This window comes from Opisthocomus hoazin, chromosome 7 (genome assembly GCF_030867145.1).
Source record: "Opisthocomus hoazin isolate bOpiHoa1 chromosome 7, bOpiHoa1.hap1, whole genome shotgun sequence".
Classification (NCBI taxonomy): domain Eukaryota; kingdom Metazoa; phylum Chordata; class Aves; order Opisthocomiformes; family Opisthocomidae; genus Opisthocomus; species Opisthocomus hoazin.
Window position 1 is genome coordinate 32,615,340 of NC_134420.1, and position 20,645 is coordinate 32,635,984.

At 39.3% G+C, this 20,645-nt stretch overlaps 1 protein-coding gene across 4 annotated transcripts; it reads left to right on the forward strand.

Annotated features, from left to right (window-relative positions):
* Nucleotides 1–46: 46 nt before the first annotated feature.
* On the forward strand, nucleotides 47–18,885 carry SNAP23 (synaptosome associated protein 23). Of its 4 annotated transcripts, none has more exons than XM_075427458.1 (9): nucleotides 47–88; nucleotides 7,826–7,866; nucleotides 8,526–8,631; nucleotides 9,175–9,216; nucleotides 10,967–11,015; nucleotides 11,535–11,652; nucleotides 15,369–15,521; nucleotides 16,091–16,235; nucleotides 18,021–18,885. In XM_075427458.1, exons 3-9 carry the CDS (start codon nucleotides 8,575–8,577, stop codon nucleotides 18,084–18,086), a joined length of 630 nt encoding a protein of 209 aa, XP_075283573.1. In that variant the 5' UTR covers nucleotides 47–88; nucleotides 7,826–7,866; nucleotides 8,526–8,574; the 3' UTR covers nucleotides 18,087–18,885. The 4 variants fall into 4 exon arrangements, with proteins under 4 accessions (XP_075283573.1, XP_075283571.1, XP_075283575.1 ...); XM_075427460.1 differs by lacking the exon at nucleotides 47–88 and adding an exon at nucleotides 328–528; XM_075427456.1 differs by lacking the exon at nucleotides 7,826–7,866.
* Nucleotides 18,886–20,645: the final 1,760 nt, after the last annotated feature.

The following is a 20,645-nucleotide window of genomic DNA, read 5'->3' on the forward strand; positions in this document are numbered from 1 at the left end:
GCACGGGGGATGGGCGGGGCATGGGCGCTTAAAGGGGCGGCTCGGCTCGAGGGTGGGGGCGTGGTGTGAGGGATCGGCGGCGGTACCGGTGGGTGTACGGTGGCCTAGGCTTGCCGGCGCCCCGGGCGGGGCAACCGGCTGGCGGATCCGGTCCGTGTACCGCCCTGTGCGGGGCGGGCTCGGTTCCGCTGGGGCGGGGGGGGAGGGCTCCGCAGTTCGGGGCGGTTCCGGCCGCGCTGGCCCAGCCGCTGCTGGGCTGCCGGGCCCGCCAGCCAGCACGGGGTAACGGGGCGGCCTGGCGCGGGGCCGGGAGGGCCTTCCGAGCCTCAGCCGCCGGCCGCGCCCGTCCCCGCCCCCGGTGCGGTGGGAGGCCTCGCCCGGCCCTCCCCCGCGAGGGGCGGCGGTGCCGGTTCCAGGTGTTTTTCCCTGGCTGGGTGAGAGCCCTCGGGCTGAGCTGTCGGGGGGTGCAGGAGCAGACCTTCCTGGCGCGGTGTCCCGAGGGTTGCCTGTCGGTGAGGCGCCGTTGCGGTATGTGGGGAGCAGGAAGCGTCACGGGTAACCTGTGCTTCTGTGCTGGCCCCGACTGTGCGTCGGGATGCCTTTGGCGCTTCTGGGAAGCTAGTGAAGAGTCAGCTTTATTTTGCTCTCTTTTTTTCCTTCACTATCGCTTCTGTTTCATGCAACGAAGGCAATGAGATCAACACACGTGATTTGGCAGTCTATGCAAGTGAGCTAGAGAAACTTTGGAAATTTATTTATGCAACTTCTCTGGCTGTTTACCTTCCTCTTTTTCACTCTCTTAAAAAGGGGCAATAGGGGCTTAGTGTGCAGAACTAGGCCGCTGGGTGTTGCTTTACTTCTCCTCCATAAACAAACCTGAATCTGTGCTGCAGAGAGAACAGCTATGTAGAAAGGTGTTTAGGGGCAAACAAAAAGCCTCCTGTGATTTCAATTGCTTGATTCATTGGCTCGAGCAATTAATTGCTTACTGACTGTCTAGTAACCAATCTGTATGCCTGCTCTGCAGTTTTTGAAGTGGCTTATTACATAGCACAGTTTGTGTCATTAGAAGAAATAGAATCTGTTACTGTCAGTGCATGGATATAAGGTTGACTGTTAATTTGTATTGGCCAGTGGCTAGTTTGGAGGAGGTATCACGAGGCTTTTGCAGGGACAAAAATTTATTGTTGAGATGAGTATAGAACTGAACACACTGCACAGAGGCGGTGGTGTTACTAGTGCCTATTCTTTGCGCTATTGCCGTTGTGCAGAGTGTTCAGGAAGCTGATAAGAGAAAGCAGGAAGTGTGCAGAGTAGTGGCTTGTTCTTGGGCCCTGGCCTCTTCCCCCAGGGTCACAGATGCTTTATTCATTTATCTTGTAGGCATAATCACATGGAGGAGTACATTCTGGTGCTGATACCTTGTACCACCCTGCTGAATTTCAGCTGACTAATAAGTAGGATAACTTGTTTGTGTTAAGGAAGGGTTTTAAGAAAACAGCTCCTTCTACATTAGTGGTATGAGGAATTTGGAAGAATGTCAAAAAACAAGCCCTCAGTGCAGAGCCATCTAACTTGCAAACTATCTAATATTTTAATCTTTGCAAGAATGCACAAATTTCATAATTAATGGTCATATTTTTCTAAGAATATTGTTTCATGGTTTTTTCCATTGTATGGGGAAGGTGGCAGCTCACTTTGTAAGGGAAGAAACTGAGAGAGCGTCCATGATAGCTTGAGGCTGTACCAATTCGCTAAAAGTATAGCTCATGAGACACTTACTGGCTTTCAGTCAGTTGCTGCAACAGCAGGGTTGTGTCATATCCTAGTTCCTACCTTTGTGATAAGGCTACCCAAAAGGAGGCACAGGCTGCATTTTGCAGTTATACTTTTAGATGTATTTGACAGTAGCTATAACTTCTTCCCTGGTATGTATATGCAGTATCCAGGGAAAGAACAAGTAAACTGGGAATTGCAGGATTTTAAGGTTTAGTACTTTGGTATTCTTACTAGTGGATTATGTATATAGTACAAGAATTACTTTCTGATTTATCTGAAATTAAGAGGTGGTCAAATACAGTTATTTGGATATAAAAAGAGTAGGATTCTTTCATGTCATGACTTTATAAAAATGAGTAACTTGGACATACATGTAAGAAAGTTTTCCACTCAACTCTGCTACATGTAGTCCTGAACTGTCAAAAACTTTCACTAGATTTTGAGGAGCAAAACAACATGAGGATGTAAGCACAGAGCTTGCTAGAACCTGTGTAAGAGTTACGTGATTTCTCTTTCACAGCTTGGAAACAGCTCTATTGAGAGACAGAGGAAGAAATTACTCTAGAAGGCAAACAATAAACCTCATGGTTTTGGCATTACAGAGATAATCTACCAACTTTCAGTTGTCACAGCTGTTGTCTTCCATGGACAAAAGTGTTATGCTTCTTCTCACTTGACTTCCTCCTGACATGACAATTGTGGACCTTTTACTTATTGTCCATTTATGGAACCAGGCACCAAAGCACAGACTTCTGTGTGTTACTGATATTATCAAAATATCCTCAACAGGAAAAAAAGGAAACATTTGTACTTAATTTCTAGTTTAGAGTTATCAGTAAAGGAGGAGGAAAAGTTTGTGATGTTGATTAAAGCATAACTTGGCAGAGAAGGGGCTAGGTCCCAACAGAGGACCCCCAGATGGTAAGGAATTATTTGATGCTCTTCAGCAAATATGATGGATATATGACAAGTTTCTGAAAGGCATTCAGTCTGTCAGAGACACAAAATTGCTGCATGTCAGCTAGAGATGCAGAACAAAAGTCTCATGATCATTCAAGGTGGATTTGTGAAGGTGCAAGCAATCAGAACATTTTATTGGTCTGGTGCAAACAGACCTGTCTGGTTTAAGAAAACTTGTCACTCTTCATAGCCTCTCCCTGCCCACAGTCCTTTCCAGATGTGGACTGTGTAATTGCCATTGAGCAAGCACTTTATTAGGCCTTGTGGTGCCCTGTAGTAGGTTTAAATTGATGAAGATCCGTAAGACAAAAAATTCTTATGCGTTTTGAGTGCTTTAGATAGCGCAGCCTGAATATGCCATGACTGTCATAAAACAAGGAAGTAAATTTACACATGCAGATGGTAGATCACTGTGGGTATTACGAACACTGAATTTGCTCCTGTTGCCCTCAGTCTTGTGAAGGTTATGGCTTGACAAGTGCTAGCTTCCAATTCAGTAGTTGGGGTTGAGGCAGAATCCTGATTAAATACTTGTGACTGCTGTACCAGAAATGTGGCAATGTGAGCAGCACTTCCCCCAAATGAAAATTTGCACTGTAGTCTTACAGGATCATCCTACTGCTAATGTAGACATAGCCGTAGATCACATCAATCTGTGTCACCTTCCAGTTTTTTGAAGTTAGACGAAGAAACTACTAAAATGCTTCAGCTGTTACATGGGTGGGTGTGTTGGTTAACCAAATGAAGATCTCTAAGCCAATGACGCTTTGAGTCTGGCACTGTGCTAAAATCAGCCCAAAAGTGCCTGTCATGTCCCTTATTCTTTTGCAGATAATACCTTGAGGTTTTAAAACCTTTGAGCTTTTTAAGCTTTGAGATCACCTGTGCCATGTCTTTTCCTCAGCCTTCTCCAACCGAACAGCTTCACGCAGGAGAGTGAATTGAAGGTTTTTCGGGGTTTTTGGAGCCAGGACTAAATGCATAGGAAGTGGGGAAAAAAGTCTGTGCAGACATAAATTTATTTCCCTTACCTCATTGTTCCTCTTGTCCAAGGGACAGAAGCAACTAAAGTCTAATCCATCCAGTTTATAGGGTGGCTTAGCACAATATGAGTAGTCTTGTGAAGAGATAAAATCTTATCTAAAGCTTTTGTTCAGAATTGGAATTTCAAAGAACTCTTTCTGCTCCCACAATCTCCAAAATAAAACATGGCAGAAGAGACAGATTCTTATGATTTGCAGGCCCTGCACTGGTTTCCTTGCTGCTCTTATGAAAAGGAAGATTCATCAAGAAACAAGACAGTGACAGTTAAGATGATGAAAGTATTGTAGTCTTCTGAGTTTCCTGGTAGAAAAGCCCATTGCTTCAAGAAAATGTATTTTTGTAGCAAGCTTAGTTCTGCATAGTCTGTAGGTGCCAGGTTTTCCTGTGCAAGGAGTAGAGGGGTAGCTGCACTCGAATGTCTTTAATCCTTGCGAACTGGTAACTGAGTCAATACTGCAGACTACTTTTTGATAACAAAAAGTAAATACAGCTGACATTACGTCCTTCTTTGAAAGAGTTCTACTTTCTATTTAGGCAGATTAGTTTCTTGTCTAAAACTTATCACTCTAGAGAGATAGTAATTATATTACAACATTCTGCTATTTTAGTTTATAAAATATTTGTAGGCTGTCTTTTTTTTTTTTCCTCTGGTTACTTTGTAGCTAGGATTTTAAAAATGGTAGGGGAGGGAAAGCAAAGAAAGTAGGCGTTGAGCATTGATATTAAATTTGTCTTAACAAATCTTACATTATAGTAAAAATACAGGCCAGGAACACTTTAACCATATCAAGTATTTTCTTTATTGAGGAATCTTTATCTTGGATATAAAATCATTTTGTCATATACCATTAACTTAAGAGCTGGATACCTCAGTGGGTGCTTTATAATTCCGAAGCAGAAAGGTGGAGGATTCTCTGGAAGTATTGCTTATCAGTTACTCTCTTGTGTGCTTTTTTGGATGTTTTAAACTGCAGTGTGGTGAGAAGTCTTTGTTACTGCCTAGGGAAGGTTGACAGTTGGAATTAAAGATCCTAGAATGGACTTACAGGTCTTTTCCAACCTTAATGATTCTAACTTCCTCTGCAGAGTTACTGTGGAGGTTGCATGTGTGCATTTACAACTCAGCTGTACAAACCTACAGGAATGAAACTATGGCTTTTTGGAGTCAAATGCATCAGTTTTGGATATTCAGCTTTAAACAGACATTATAATCAAACCAATTTGAAGAGCATGCTTTCTTAAGCCTGTCTTAAGAAATGATGCAGTGGAAAGCCAGAGTTGAAGACTATCTTATTTCACATATCTCTAATGGCAATGGCTGAAAAGTGAAGGTGGGTAAGCTTGCTGGGAAGTTTAGAGAAAGGAACATTCTGTGACCTGTTTTCAGTGATGCAAGACCTCAAGAAATGATCAGAAGAGCCCAGCAAGTAGCTGTACCCTAGTATCCGTGATAAAAGATTGTCATAACGTTTGTCCCTTAACCAAGTGTTCTGAGTGGTTTTATTCAGCTTCCTCCCACATAGGTCAGTTATCCTAGCAATTGTAAATTGAGTATATGAACTATCATGTTAGATTATATTGTCATCTAACAAGAGACAAAATGCTACAGGTGTCCAATTATAAGCATCAGAAGATAAACGCATGCATACCTCAGCTTTAAGGAATCCTGGAAGTAACTATCTGTATTATGGGTTTCTGCTGTGTAGAAGGGTTTTTCCTTTGTATCTTGCAGCTGGATTTCTTCAGTGTTAGGTGAGTTCGTAAACGGTTTCAAGACCAGATACCATCAATTTAGGGGGGAACATGTGAGGAATGCTGTGGGTTTCCATAGAACTTCTTGCTGTCTGGCAGCGGAGTTGTTCAGGAAGCTGTGAGCAAGCTAGGGGAGCACAAAGCTTGTCTGGAAGCTGTTAGAACTGGTAGATTCAGTGGCAAATGCTCATATTTTCAAGCTGTTGTCTGGTGTCAGATGCAACTTCGGACGCTTTCTGGTCTAGTGTGTTACTACTAGCCTATTTGTGCCAAATAATGGATTGCTGGTTCCTTAGTGAGCTGACATAAGTAGGACAAAGTTGGGGGGGGCATAGTCTGATAGCTAATAGTACGTGAAGTAGCTCTTCGTGTAATTGCTGTCTCTTCAAGTATCTACTATCAAATTTCAACATGGCATTATCTTTTATAGGACTTTAATAATAGCAGTTGTCAAGCCCAGGATGAATTTAGTATAGTGTACGTGAGCTTCAGTCCTGAAGTTGACTGTCAGCTCCCAGTAATATATTACCTTCCAAACTGTACCACCAAGAATTACTAGCTCAGGAGCTGGAAGTGCTGACTGTCTCCTTCTCCTTTTTTAGTCTCACTGCTGGTTTGTTTTTCAGTGGCTTCTCCATGAACTTGTAGTCCTAGTAGCACTAGACAACTTTCTGGCAGTATTGAATAAAACACAAAACAGTATCTGGCCTGATAAGGTATACACTTTCACTAGATTTTTGGGTGCTTTCTTGACATGAAGGTAGTAGTAAAATGTACTTGCAAACATCTCTTCAAAGAGAAGAGTCTTATTACACATTAAGGACTTATTTTATAAACAAATCATTCTTATGCATGTTTGAGAATGTTATTGTCGTACCCTTGCCTCAAAAGCAAAGCAACTGGTACTGTATTGTGTAGTGTTGGCTGCAGTAAGGCTCTTGGGTAACTCAAATACGGCTTCTGAACTAGGGTTACATCATACGGCAGCAGTTGTTCTTATGCTGGAATGTAAACTCCTGAGTAGCATGAACCCACAGCTGCAAAGGGAAGCAGGACACTGGGGCCACTGAAAAAGTAATCTCCAGGTCACTGTGAGAACACAGCTGCATTTCTGGCCCTGTTCTGCAATTACAATGAGACTCTTGGCAAGCTGTTGTATTGACATGGTGGGGATATGATATCGCTTTTGCTGTCCAACATCAGGAGCTGGTGGCTCCAAGCTGCAGAATTACCTGACTGTGTGGCCCTCAAAGTAGGGAAAGGCTGGCCAAGCCTGCAACAGTTACAGTAATTTGGATATTGCTTGTTCAGTGAACCTATGTAATTGAAATGTCATCCGATTTCTGAATATTGAGTAAATGTGAGATCTTCACCCAAAGAACCAGCTTGATGTCATTTTCCTGTGCTTGATCTAATACAGTGAAAACAGGTCCTTTCCTCCCAGTCCCTGCTTTACTGGTCCTTAGCTATGTGAACCAGCTTGAAGGGCATTCCCAAATTCTAAGTTGGGACTGAGCTGCTTTAAATAAACCTCATGAAACGACCTCAAGCCTGTGAATGAAAAGATAGGTCACTGATTATATAGTCAAATTGGACTACTGCAAACTGAGCTATTAGAGGCTTTGTGTGAGAATGTTGGATTTTTTTAAAATTATGGCAAAAACTTGTGTGCACAGCTACTTAGAAAATTCTCCTAGAGCCATAGTCTTAGGCTGAAGAGGTATGCTAGGTGCTGAAGACCAGACCTGCTGAAGTATTCTCTAAATCCTGAAGTACTTCAGCTCCAACAGATTAGGTGTCTTGATTTCAGTTCACCCTCAGAGGTATGCACGCTTCCTGCAAAGAGCTGTGAACAGCATCTATTCTCTAGCTAACAACTGGGTGAATATACATGAATTTGCCCTTTGCGAGCAGTTACTAATTTTATGTCTTCTAAAATACTTATCTTGTAGGGAGAAATGGAACATAGTTCTGTTAGTCAAGCAGGATGTTTGGAGTGATCTCAATGGATAATGTGAACTTAATTGGATGCTACTCATGTGAAAGAGTGAGGATTAATCTAAAGTTAAGGGAGAGGGAAAAATGCATTACAAAAAACAATCCTCTTGTTCAGCTTATGTGCTATCTCATTAAATTCTTGTATAGTCTGGGAGCTCTGTTTACCCATTGCTAGAAGTGCCAGCTTTATTACCGTTCCTCCAATAAAAATGCAGATTCTTAGCTCTGAAAAGTCTGGCTCCGATAAGAATACGCTTATTGACAGGCTTGCTATTTCCTCTTGTCTCTTCAGGCAAAAATATATCTCCTGTTTATGGCCAAAGTTAAATTATGGTATGTTGTGACTTCAGTTACAAAAATCTTGATCCTATCTTTATTATGAGAAAGGTCGATTTGAAAACCTTTGCTAGTGTTACAGATGTACCATTTAAAACTCTTGCAGATCGTTTTGCATTTGAGGGATTCACCATACTATAAGAACAACTATTTCTAGTTACTGTTACTGGAATTTTTAGGTGGTGCTTGGTCTGTGAAAGTGTTCCCCCTTCTTCTGACTGTCTGTTGAAATTGCTTAAAGGGAAGGGGAAGAACACTTAAAGATTGTGCTAGTAACTAAAATGCCTTAATGAATTTCTTTCTGGATTACTGGGTAAATCAATAAGCTATTCCAACATGGAGAAGCTTTTTATTTTAAGACCTTGTTTTCTGATTTTTGCCTTAAACTACCAATAGATAGAATTTTCCAAAAATGTTCAGGAAACCAAGTCTTGGAAAGGAAATTATTTCGCATATTGATTATTCCTGCATTTCTTACTTCCTCAGTTATATCATATTAGCTGAATGATTCTTTTAGTGCCTTCTAGTCCTAACCAGGTTTTGTACTAAGCAGAATTAAATGTGTAGGCTTTCATTTTGTGAACTGTCTTCTAGTTTCAGCTCAAAATACCAATGAAGGGGTAATTCTGATGCTTAACTGGTATCTCTTATTACAGGGGGAAGATTCTCTTTAACGTGATTACTTACAAGTAATAGTTCCTCATCATGGCTGAACTATCGCCTGAAGAAATTCAGCTGAGGGCTAACCAGGTCACTGATGAGGTAAATGTTATAGGAGGCCATCTGGGATTACAGTACTTCTCTGCCAAGATTACAATATCTTTTTAAAATAAAGACAGTCAAGGGTAGTCAGTCTGCAGGGGTGTAGCTGAATGTTTTGAACTCTCACTTTACTTGGTAAATACTGGAGTGAAGGCTACTCCTAAAAGTAAGAATGAATTTAAACTTCTGAATTGTAAAGCCACCTATTTGACTGAGTACTGATCACCCAGTCTGATTACTGAGATAATACAGGCTGGGTACCTACACTGTTCTTAATCATGTTAATACTGCATGACTTTTTTTATTTAACTAAAATGCATTTTAATATATTTTCTTTTATAATGACTTTTCAATGGGATAAGCAAAGTACTAAAAACCAAGGCTTTACTAGCTACCTAGAAAAGCTCTAGTATGCTGTCACTATGACTGTTGTAGCATGTATTATATGGACAGGCTGATGAACCTTTGTATACTAGTTGACTTACTGCAATGAATTGGTAAAGTCTTTCAAGCACTAATGCTCTCATAAAATTCTCTTTCTAGTCTTTGGAAAGCACAAGGAGGATTCTTGGCTTGGCCATTGAGGTAAGGAAAAGCTTTTAAATTCCCTGGATATTTAATAATTAAACTGTAAAAAGCAGCATGTTAACTATCACAAAGTGATCTTAATCACTTCTTGTCTTTCTCAAACTTTTTGAGACATACACTTGATTATTAGAGTTTGCTGCTTTAATTCAGTTGTACGATTGGAATGACTTAAGCCTAATGTTTTTCACATTATGTAAAGTCAGATCAAAGAAGAATCAAGATCCTTTTTACCTGTTTTCCTCTTAATCAGAATGGCCTAATCTCCAAATGCTACAGATCAGTTATAAAAAGTCTATTGTGGTGATCAGTTATGGCTTTGGCTCCTGCATTGCTTGCTTCTCATAACATGTTACGTTTGTCTTTTAGCTTGCTTTGCCTGTGAACAGTGTGAAAATGTCTTGCTTTGAGGAGGAGGCTAGGGCTTAGTTGGGTGGAGTAGTAGAGGTTAAGGCTGCTTTTGGTTCTAAACAGAAGTAGTTCTACATACACCTTCTTACAACCTGTTCATCAGTTTTAACTTAAAAGATGGTAAAGTATGATGATGAAACTCTTAACACCTTTGTACATGAAATGAATAAATCTGTATTTTGGTTTTATCTAGGTGACATATGAGGAATCTCTTCCTCTACACTGTTACAGCTTGTATGCGCCATTGTAAAAATGGCTGAAAGTTTACTTTTGAAACTGTGATTTCAAAAACTATAGAGCATCCTGTTGGTACAGAGTAAGATAAGATGGTTGATAGTCAGGTCTAGTAGACTTAACAAAGCTTAACTGATTCAGCAAGACAGTTTTGCTCATACTTGGATATTTCACAGACAAATGTGAATCCAGAGACTAGGCAGAAATGCCTTTCAAAGCTAATGACCAGACTTTTAGTGCTGAAGACTTGACACAATTTATTGTCAGTGTGAGAACACTAAAGAATAATCACATGAATAAGGACCCTAAAGTGTTTCCTCATTACTGCTTTAGAGCATGTACTTGCTGTCCAGACAGCAGCAGGCTGCTGGGGAGCTGAAGATGCTACAGTTACCAGTGAGGCATTTGAATCAGCATAGCCCAATGAATTACCTCTCAAACAGACATTAAGAACATGTAATGACCCAACATGATTTCTCTTGGTATCATAATTTGGTGATTCATAAGAACTAAAATAACTCCTACCATAGGCAGCTCTATGCTGCCAGTTCTGTGCAAAGCATGGGTGTAACTTGGATGCTAAATTCAAAACTTTGAGCCAGCAAAGGTCAATACTGTGGTATATTTCTTTTGCTTGGTTCTAAAACTAGTGATGGGCTATTCTCTTCCTGATCTCTTCTACTGAATTCTTGAAAATGGTTTTGTAGGCTTGGTTTTACTTTCCTTTATTCTGACTTCCAGGACTAAGGTTGGTGTCAGCCCTATTGAAGAGTGTAGGGATAAAGAATGAGCTAAATCCCACTTTGCAAAACAAAACATGGCTAGGTTTACTCTTTTAGCTTGATGTTATCATAGTTCAATCTGAGTATTACAATAAATTTTATTATATTGTTGTAATGTAAAAAAAACTCACAAAAACCACTGAGATAGTGTAACGTGATATTATCAGCCTAGCACGGGATCTAATTTGAAACTTAACTTCTGTAGTAAAGCTGCGTATTCTTAGCACAGTGTTTTATTATGAAATTTACTATTGAGACTTGATGATTTTGCATTGCTGTATTGAAATCCGTTCTCATATCTGCAAATAAATTCATTTCTGCAGTCCCAGGATGTTGGCATCAAAACTATCACCATGCTGGATGAACAGGGAGGTGAGTTCTTCCTTCTTCCTCTCTGACACTAAAAGTCAATTTTATGACAAAGAAAAAGGATTATCATTCAAGAGTTGTTGCTGAAACTAAAGGCGTATTAAAGACTACTTATGTGAAAATGACATTTGCTAATTGATCATTCCCAGGTGTTTGTAGTATATAAAAGAGGTTTCGAAGTACTTGATAGACCATGTTAGTTACACTGTAATACAGCCTCTGCTACAGCAGTTGTTCCTTTCCACCATAGCATGAATGTAACTGTCTGCATTTATTCTAAAAGCAGCAACAGGTGCTGCTCTAAGGATAGGGAAAATACTTTTAATGTAGTAAACAAAACTTAATAGTTTTCTTAAAAAATTAAAAAAAAAAAAATCCTGGAAGACAGGAAAGAAAAAAGGTATTAGTCTTTGTGTAAAAATAATGCTGAAACTTTTAAGTTCCTGCTTGAAATAAATGTTAATATCCCACACCCACCTTCCCCCAGTCCGTGTTTATTCAGGTTACTTGTTTCTATTATAGAACAACTAAATCGCATAGAAGAAGGCATGGACCAGATAAATAAGGATATGAGAGAAGCTGAGAAGACGCTGACAGAGCTCAATAAATGTTGTGGGCTCTGTGTCTGTCCCTGTAACAGGTCAGTTAAGTTGGTACTTAGGTCTGAAGTTCTTGAATAGCTACTGTAGAGGGAGATGGTCTCCAATAAAAGACCTAATGAAAAAATGCTGAATCTCTAGGAAAGTCAACTGTTTTGGTTTGTAGAAGTGCACCACTTAAAATTGTATGAGAGGTGACTAAAGCTGACTTGCATCTAACCATATATTGTGCTCCTTTCACTGTATAACGTTCTGTACAATTGTGCCCTAATCTCCTTAAAACTTATATTTAAGTAGAATATTATCAATGTCCATACAGGTGAGATCAAATTGGACTGCAAATAGCTATATGTAAGTGCCTGTCTGTCAGAAATTTTACTCAAAAAATGCTTTTTTTTTTTTTTCCACAAAAGTACTTTTGTACTAACTTAAAAGCAAGAAAACTTCTGTACTGGAGAAGGAAAGTAATATTGGTTCTTCAGGCATCTTAAAAATGTTCATACTTTGGGGAGGAAGAGTAGGAGAACAGATGTTGGTGTTAAAGCTTTAGTCTTTCACTAGTGACTGTGTAAATTCTTGCTGACCTTCTTCACAGTACCTCTATAGCATCACTGGATTTGTACTTCTAAACAATGATCAGAAATCAGTATTATAAGGAAAACAATTATTTCTGGAGGTGTGCTAGCTTTGTCTTTAAGCAGCAAAGTATCAAATTGATTTGTGTGAATTGGAGGAGAGACCTTATAGCAGCCTTCCAGCTAACCTGAAGGGGGCCTACAAGAAAGCTGGAGAGGGACTTTTTACAAGGGCATGTAGTGATAGGACAGGGGGTGATGGCTTTAAACTCAAAGAGGGTAGATTTAGATTAGATAGAAGGAAGAAATGCTTCACTATGAGGGTGGCGAAACACTAGAACAGGTTGCCCAGAGAAGCTGTGGCTGCCCCCTCCCTGGCGGTGTTCAAGGCCAGGTTGGATGGGGCTCTGAGGAACATGGTCCAGTGGAAGGTGTCCCTGCCCATGGCAGGGGGGTTGGAACTAGGTGATCTGTAAGTTCTCTTCCAACTCAGTGTTCTATGATTCTATGATCATAGTTCTTCCAAGTGAAGGAGAACGTTCAGTGGTCACACTCAAAATAATTTCTGAATAGTGTGTGTGTTTTCATTTTTTAGCCCTTTAGCATAAGCAAAAAAAAGCCCTTATCATTCAACTGAGAGTAGCAGAAGTTTAGGTAAAAATTCCTTGGAGTAGCTGAGTCTTCTTATCCAACAGAATAATACTTTGAGGATCACTTAGGATAGATCTGAATGTAAATTCTAAGGCTGAAAGTCTTAGAGCTGTAGTACATTGAAAAGGCAGATGGTTCTGTCCTGGCTTCTGGATAGGTGTGCTTACTGCTTTTATATGCTTTATCAAGCTGACAGACTTTGAGCATTTTGACACAGTCAGTCTTTGTTTTCTGTAGTTGACAGCCTTATTTCACTGAAGCTAAGCAGCTTAGTGACACTGAGCAAGCTCAGAATTTGTGAACTCTTGTGGAACTCCAGATACAGATAACAATAAAAGAAATAGTGAGCTGTGTACTGAAATGGGCAGTAAAGTGCAGAAAAATCTACTAGATAAGTAGAGGGCAGTGAAGAAGAAACTGTGAATGCCATTCATACCTCTACTGGTACATAATTTTTTCTGTCAAGGTTGGAGTTATTTGTCAATCAGTTATCTCCAGAGCTTTTAATTTTTTTGCATAAAGCTAAATCAGAACACTTGCTGAATTAAATATTGCTTTTCTCATTTCTCATAGGCTTACATGATTTATAAAAGCTTTGTGAAAACAGAAAATACTGGCAGTACTCTAATCTATGTACTAATAACAATTTACCGGTTTGCTTGTCTTTACTATTCTTTCTTCTCCATTCTCTCCTAACACTGATGCTTGCTTTCTAAAAATGAAGACTAGGATAAGAAGCTGTATTCATTTAACTGGTGAAAGCGGATTTTAGGACAAGGTCAGTCTTACTAGTGCAGATGTACATTTAACCAGCTGTCTGAAATGATACTTCTATTGGATTGTGCTTGCATGTGCATGATGTCTGCATGGAGGTCTCCTTGTGACTGTGTGTTGTAATACTGATGCGAATAGAAAATGTCAATTACTATAGAGTGTGTTAGCTGTGGAAATGTTGAATAACTGCTTGAGCCCTGGCTGTTTTGACAGGTTGCATAAATTGCCTTAATCTTACAGAAATGAAACACGAGACAAGTGAATGTATAGTGATTTGGAAAACAGTTCTTAAAATCAGGTGGTGAGAAGCTTTGTTCTTAACTGTGCTTAGTTTGAGCAACAGTTCTGCTTCTAGCTGTCTGCTTCAGATGTGCAAGTAATTTTTCAGGCCACTTGTTTTTGTTCAATAAATTCCGCACAGATGCCTCTGGCACCTAAGACTTTGCCTTTCCAGAAGCCAAGCATACATAGCTCTCCTGCTGTTGTGGCTTTAGCATGAATGAGATTAAAACATAATGTTCAATCTAGTTGCATTGAACCTAGAGAGATCTTTAAGCCTGGAAATGCACAAGGAGCGAGAATTGACTGGTTTAGGTTTCTTTAGGGTTCTGCTGGGTACAACAGTTCCATTTTGAACTAAGCGATTGTTCCATTACTTCCCTTTGATGTATTTGTACTAGATTACTTTTCATAGGATCTGACCTATGAAATACCACTTCGCACTTTGATTACATAAATGCCAGAAGAATGAGGGAAATATTTGTTTACAGCTAACTTCACACCTCTTCAAATGTTCAACATCTGGGCTACTGAAAGGCACTATAGATACAGAAGTCAATTAACTGTAGTTATGAAGTTAGATGTACTGAAAAACACTACAGATTTCCCTTCACAGGCTTTTAAAGAAGCAGAAAAGTGGCAGTGGAGTCTGGATTATCTAGCTTAAACCTGAAAATGCCAGCAAACAAGGTGAACGTGAGAATATTCTTCTCAACGTATGTTGTTTAGGGTTTACAAGTACTGACCCCAATTTAGATCAGTTATTTTTCTGTTATACTTTATTCCCCTCTTGCTTTCGTGGGTCTGTGATTCTTGAGATAGCTTCATGTCCATGTACTTGCTTTAATTTTTTTCTCTTCTGAATTGTGTAGTAGTAAGTTGGTTTGTCGCTTTAATGGCATTAGTATGATTGAATTGTGGAATGAAGGAGCTATTCAAACATGATTACTGTTATTTTGTAATCAAAATTAATCTGAGAAACATTAACCTTAAAAAGAAAGACTTGGCAACAGAAAATGTTCAACAAAAACCAGCAGAGATTAATGGATTTCTTGCATAGTGTAGCTACTTGGATTTTGGAGAGTTTTTTCCTTCATCCCCATTTCTTCCCTGAGAAGTAACTATCCTGACTCTAGACTAACTCCTGTTGTAAATGCAACTTTATCTATGACAGTATAAGCTTTTCTGGTACTGTCATAAGCTTCCCCTCTTCTGGTAAAGTATATTACTTTAAGGAAATTACTGTGCTTGTATTAAAGCTTAAAACCAAGTTAATCACTGTTCCTAGGCTAACTCAGTTATGTTTGTACTATCCCAATATAAGAAATTCTATTGTGTAGACAAGGCTTTGCATATAGAGTGTCTGATCTTTCAGGCACAAGACAAATGTTTCTGAAAATCCTAGATTAATACTGAATTTCAGTCAGGAAACCGTATTTCTGATATAGCAGTTCAGATTTCTTATTTTTATGGAGCAGGACAAAAAACTTTGAGGCTAGCAAGGCATACAAAGCAACCTGGGGAGATGGAACAGAGAACTCAGCAGATCAGGTGATATCAATGCAACCAAGAAGTATAAATCAGCGGCAGCCTCAGACTTCTGGAGGACCAAGTGGTGGATATATCACAAGGTTTGCTTTTTTGTATTTCTCAGTCTCAAATACAGAAGTCCTAAGTTACCAGTTGTCAGCTTTATGGATTCATTTAGGTGAAGCTGCTAAATAGTAAGTGTTTTACTACTGCTTGAAGGAATTTTTACTGTTTGGTGAGGACTTCTCAGTACTGTAGTGCTCACCTTACACTTTGAAAAATAAAAGTGGGATAGTGTGGTATTATCAGCCTATTTTGGGATGTGAGGACTATGGAGCTTACTGCTGAGTTATTACAGGGACTGTTAAAAATATGAAGGACTCCTGTTGTCATAAAGTATGTTTGAGACACTCATGTCTTAAACTTCCTCTGGTAGCTGTTATTTTAAATTATAAGGCTATTTTTGTAGTAGCAGCTAGCTTAGCACCCTTTTTTTGGTGAGCTGCTTGCTTGGAATACATAGGGCTTTAAACGGGGGAAAAACATACCTTGGCTTGAACATATTGCCTGTCAGATAACTGTGCAATAAACAATTTCTATTAAAGTAAATTTAGGATAAGGAAAAACAAGTTCTTGATTCTTGGAAGCATTCTCTTAATTATTTGAACAGGATAACAAATGATGCCAGAGAAGATGAAATGGATGAAAATCTTGCTCAAGTGGGAAACATTCTTGGGAATTTGAAAAACATGGCTTTGGATATGGGCAATGAGATTGATGCCCAGAATAAACAAATAGACCGCATAAATGTAAAGGTAAGTGTCAGAGGTGTTCTCTGCCTTCAGCTTACAGCTTGTTACTGAGAAGTTATAAAGAATGGGCTCACTGTCCTATCCACCTGTATTTTCAGTAAATATGCATTAAGATTATACCATCCTATAGGTTTCAGTGATTTGAACAAGAGCTGTATCTTGGTTGTTTGGGTATGTGGATGAAAATGCAAATCTCCAGGGTGTCAGGAAACCTAAAAATACAGTACAAGTCACTGCTTACTCTGCAAACAACTGAAGTTGGTTGATCAAAAAGGCAGACATTTGTTGGAGGTATAACTAGGGGATTATTATTCGCAGGGAATGTTACAGGTGGTAGGCAATAGGTGGTATTAACAATAGTAAGATTCTTCTGGAATTCCTAAAAATCACAATAATCGTTGAATGTAAAATAAAACACAGGTAATTCATTGCCCTAATTCTTGTGGATTGGTTAATACGGGGACTGGAGAGACTTTGGAGTGATAGGTTTTGTAGGTGTATGGGGACATGGTCTGCCCTCATCTGCACATGAAGTTAGTTACGGCCAGTAACATCTTTTTTTTAATTTTGTTGCTTTAAAGATTAACTTCCCCAAATAGATTAATTGTATATAAATATGTTTGGGGGGGTTTCTTTCAGAGGGCAACTTAGGAGGAAGTTAGTCATATTTTAGAAATCCCCATATTCTGAAATGAATAGAAGTTCTTTTACAGGCATGCTGGTTACGGAAGGAAATAAAAGCTTTAATGGATAGTGTCTATTAAAGACTTTAATAAAAAAAAAAGCAGAAGTGGACACCAGTTGCTGTAAAATTACAAAATTAAGACAACATGTGGTGTTAAAGATATCACTTGTGTTAATGGCTTTTGCTGAGAGGAGCATCTGGTAGCTAGATCAATGTGTTTCCAAAGTGGTGTTAACAGCTTAGGCTGTCACTTTTTTTATAGTAGACTCCTGCCCCTCACCAACCCTTACCCGAAGGGCAAGAATGAAACAACAGGGGGGAAGGGCTTGAACTGGCAATGTCCTCTTCCCAGCCCATTGCTGTATGAAAGTGTGAAAAGGCCAATACTTGGCACAGGTAGAGCTTCTCAGGTGCTCCACTCCTTCTGGTGAGGGCAGAGGCTAGTTTTGTACTTATTACCCTGCCTGCCTGCCTGTGCCCCACCACAGGCTGGATAATCAGGGAGTTATTTTGAAGCTCCTTATTGTAACTTTCAGTAAAACTGTATTTTGACACTTGTTCAGCATAGATGCTGTAGTTGACTTTTTTGATGTTTTATAAGAGTAAAACAATTATAAAGTGCTTTTCTTACAGATACCATACTGTTGTGGCACTAGGAAACTGGAGGGTTTGTGGATGAAAACCAGGGATTTGCACTAAGCAAAACGATTCTGACTTTATGCCCATAGGTCACTTCCAGTTTTGATTGTTACTTCTAGACCATAGCAACAAAGTTGCTTTGTAGAGGTGCTTAAGATGTCTTGGAAAGAGGGCATTTTTAGCCCCTTGTGCTGTTAATACTCTTCCTGACTTGCTGAAGCAAGCTGCTGTGTGTTTTGAGGGTCAGCTAAAGACTAAAAACTACTTCTCCTAATTCTGTATCTGCCAAAATTGACAGCCTATGCTGGCTAAAACAAAAAGAATTATAAAATGATTTCTAGCTTATAAAAATTGCTCTTCTGTCTACCACAATGATAATACTCTGCAATTCAGAAGTTTGTGTCAGTTGAATTTTTTAATTTCGCATTAAGTCTGCAAATGACCTATGAATTTGTCTCTTTCAGGCTGATACAAACAGGGAACGCATTGAGCAAGCCAACGTCAGAGCCAAGAAACTAATTGACAATTAATGCCTGCTGTTGTTGTTCAATGACGCTGTCTCTCCAGCTGCAGGCCACCATATTCATGGATCTGTGAAACTTCTACTATTCTGAAATAAGAGGGGCTGGGAAAAATGAAGCAATACCCTTTTTATAGGGATTAATCTTCTTTTTTTTTTTTTTCATTGCTTCATATAGACGTGGCCTTGACTCTAAGAAAGCAGCCAACATAATTTCCTCCTACTCATCTGCCTTCACTTTTTCTTTAAACTGCTCAGGGCTAAAAGTGTCATGGCTTTGAGAATCGTCTTGCATGTTTTATTCTCCCTCCTAGTCTCTTTTTTTTCCTGCACCCAAAATACAGTCCTTTATTCAAGTTGACCAAGCAGGGTAACCTGAATTCACAGTGGTGGAAAGTTGGAGAGGGCACTTTGCACTGTTTGAAATACCTCATAAGTTGAGTGTCTTCACTAAATACGGACTTGATGAATATTGTTTGATTTGTATCCCAAGCAGGCTAATCGTAGTTTTACAATCCAAACCACGTGATTGTTTTGGGGTTGAGTGTGTGGATTACAGAACTGAAGAGGCCCACTACTACTTGTGGGTTGAGGGCTTTAAAACACTTCCTAAGCACATGAACCTTAATGTAAAGGTAACTGGAGGGGTATACACATCTCCATTTCTTTACTGTAAATTGACATTGGTTTGGAGGCCATGACTATGAAATTATGCTGCATTGTTCTGATAATATTTGTTGTGTGTATATACCTGATCCAAACTTCATGCACATGTGATTAGAAGAAAGTAAAACCATCACCCTAAAGTATTTATTTCATGGAAAATTTTATGCCCCTCATAAGTTAACTTTTAAGTGTTTTTAACTGGAAGATACTGAGTAGAAAATCACGCAGCTTTCTTGCATTCTGTATCAGATTATTTTGACCTGTTTTCACTGGAGTTCAGTTTATGGCTTTTTCCAGTGCAAAATAATGAGTGAGATCTGGTGCAGCGTTTGTTCTCAGCAGTGACTTTGGGGGAGCTTCTTAAATGTACTGAAAACAGAGAGGCTTATTATGAAACTTCTTTGTCATAAGTCTGGAGGAAGCAGTACCTATTTAAGAACTGCATACTAGTTCTAACTAAACTGGTTTATAATTGCAGACTTTGGGACTGGCAATTGGAAATCTTACATGTCCAAGTGTCTTGCAACTAAAATGTTCCTCTTCTGTTGCAGAATAGAGGAGTTTCTGGCCAGGTGAGGTAAAGTTTTTTTTCCTATGAAGAGGAAAACCATTTTGGTTCTACTGTAGTATCATCAGATTTATTCCCAGTATTTTCTTGAATTTTTTTCTTGGCAAGTAAATTGCAAGTGACCTGTATAATTTTAACTCCTCCCAGCAATATATTATGCCTGTTTTAAAGGTGGAAATAATGCTTTGGACTAATCTGGGATACTCAATGTTGGATGGCAAAAATCTTCAAACCAAATAGATTGGAGGAATAATTATAACTAATAGCATTATGGGGTGGCTTTTTGGAAGGACACTCCACAAGTATCCTGTCGTCATTTATAATAAATCCCAGGGCTAGAGAGATGACACTAATCTGCTGGAATGTAAGAGAGTGTTAAGTGTTTTGTTTTGCTTTAATTTTCCGTAGAAATACAATCAATATTACTAGTATATTCTCATTTCACCCCCAGGACAGACTTGATATTTAAGGGGGGGTGAGAAACCCTGACCCACAAACAAGGCCCTGCTGCCCCCAAACCCTGCCCAAAGGGTGGAGCTGCTGTGTGTAATAAATAGGCCAGTGGTAGACTGTCTTATGTGAATAAGGTGAAGCCATTTTTAGGGGACTGGGTACTTCAGTAGTGCATGTTGGCTTCCATCTGTCTTCCAGTAATTGTTGGAAAGCTAATAATTTTAAAAGCTCGTTATTTACCCCATTAGTAATGAAAATTATGTGCTTAAAACCACAAGTAGTACAGAAATACTTTCAAGAACATTGCATAGTAAATTTCTAACAACCACTTGCGTGGGAAGGCATAGGGGATTTGTATGCTTTTCTTTTCCTTCTTACAAACTTCCGGTTAACTGAAGGAATGCTTGCTGCTGGTTGTGAAAGCAAAGCATACATGATTTAATTACGATTGTCTCCTGAAAAGGAAGACTAAAGCAGTTATCTTATTCTGCTTACAACAGTGCAAACCTGCTCTGTAGCATCTGGACATTCCAAACACTGGAATGTTTTTCTCCCTTGCCATTACAAGCACATGTTCTTGACTTCCCTGAGCTCTAACAACAAATTAGCACATTGGCTGAGAGAATGCTGTGATTAGTATATCAGAATCGTAATACTGCGATGAATATCACACAAGGAAATAATTTCTGAGACTCGAAGCTTGAGTATTAGTGGAATATCAATACTATTTTCTGATGCAGCAAGAGCCAAATCCATGAGGGAGTTGGTGCCTTTATGTTAGTGAACAACTCGGTCTGCTTCTTGGATTGTCTTACTGTTGTCTGTAGAATAGATGCTTAATTTCCATATCTATGGGATGGAATCAGCACTTGTACATCTTTG

Bases quoted from the DNA above. Each gene is read 5' to 3' on its own strand.
- SNAP23 (XM_075427458.1), top strand. From the start codon at position 8,575: ATGGCTGAACTATCGCCTGAAGAAATTCAGCTGAGGGCTAACCAGGTC. The intron at 9,217-10,966 runs GTAAGGAAAAGC...TCATTTCTGCAG, and splicing joins TTCTTGGCTTGGCCATTGAG to TCCCAGGATGTTGGCATCAA. The intron at 15,522-16,090 runs GTTTGCTTTTTT...TTATTTGAACAG, and splicing joins AGTGGTGGATATATCACAAG to GATAACAAATGATGCCAGAG.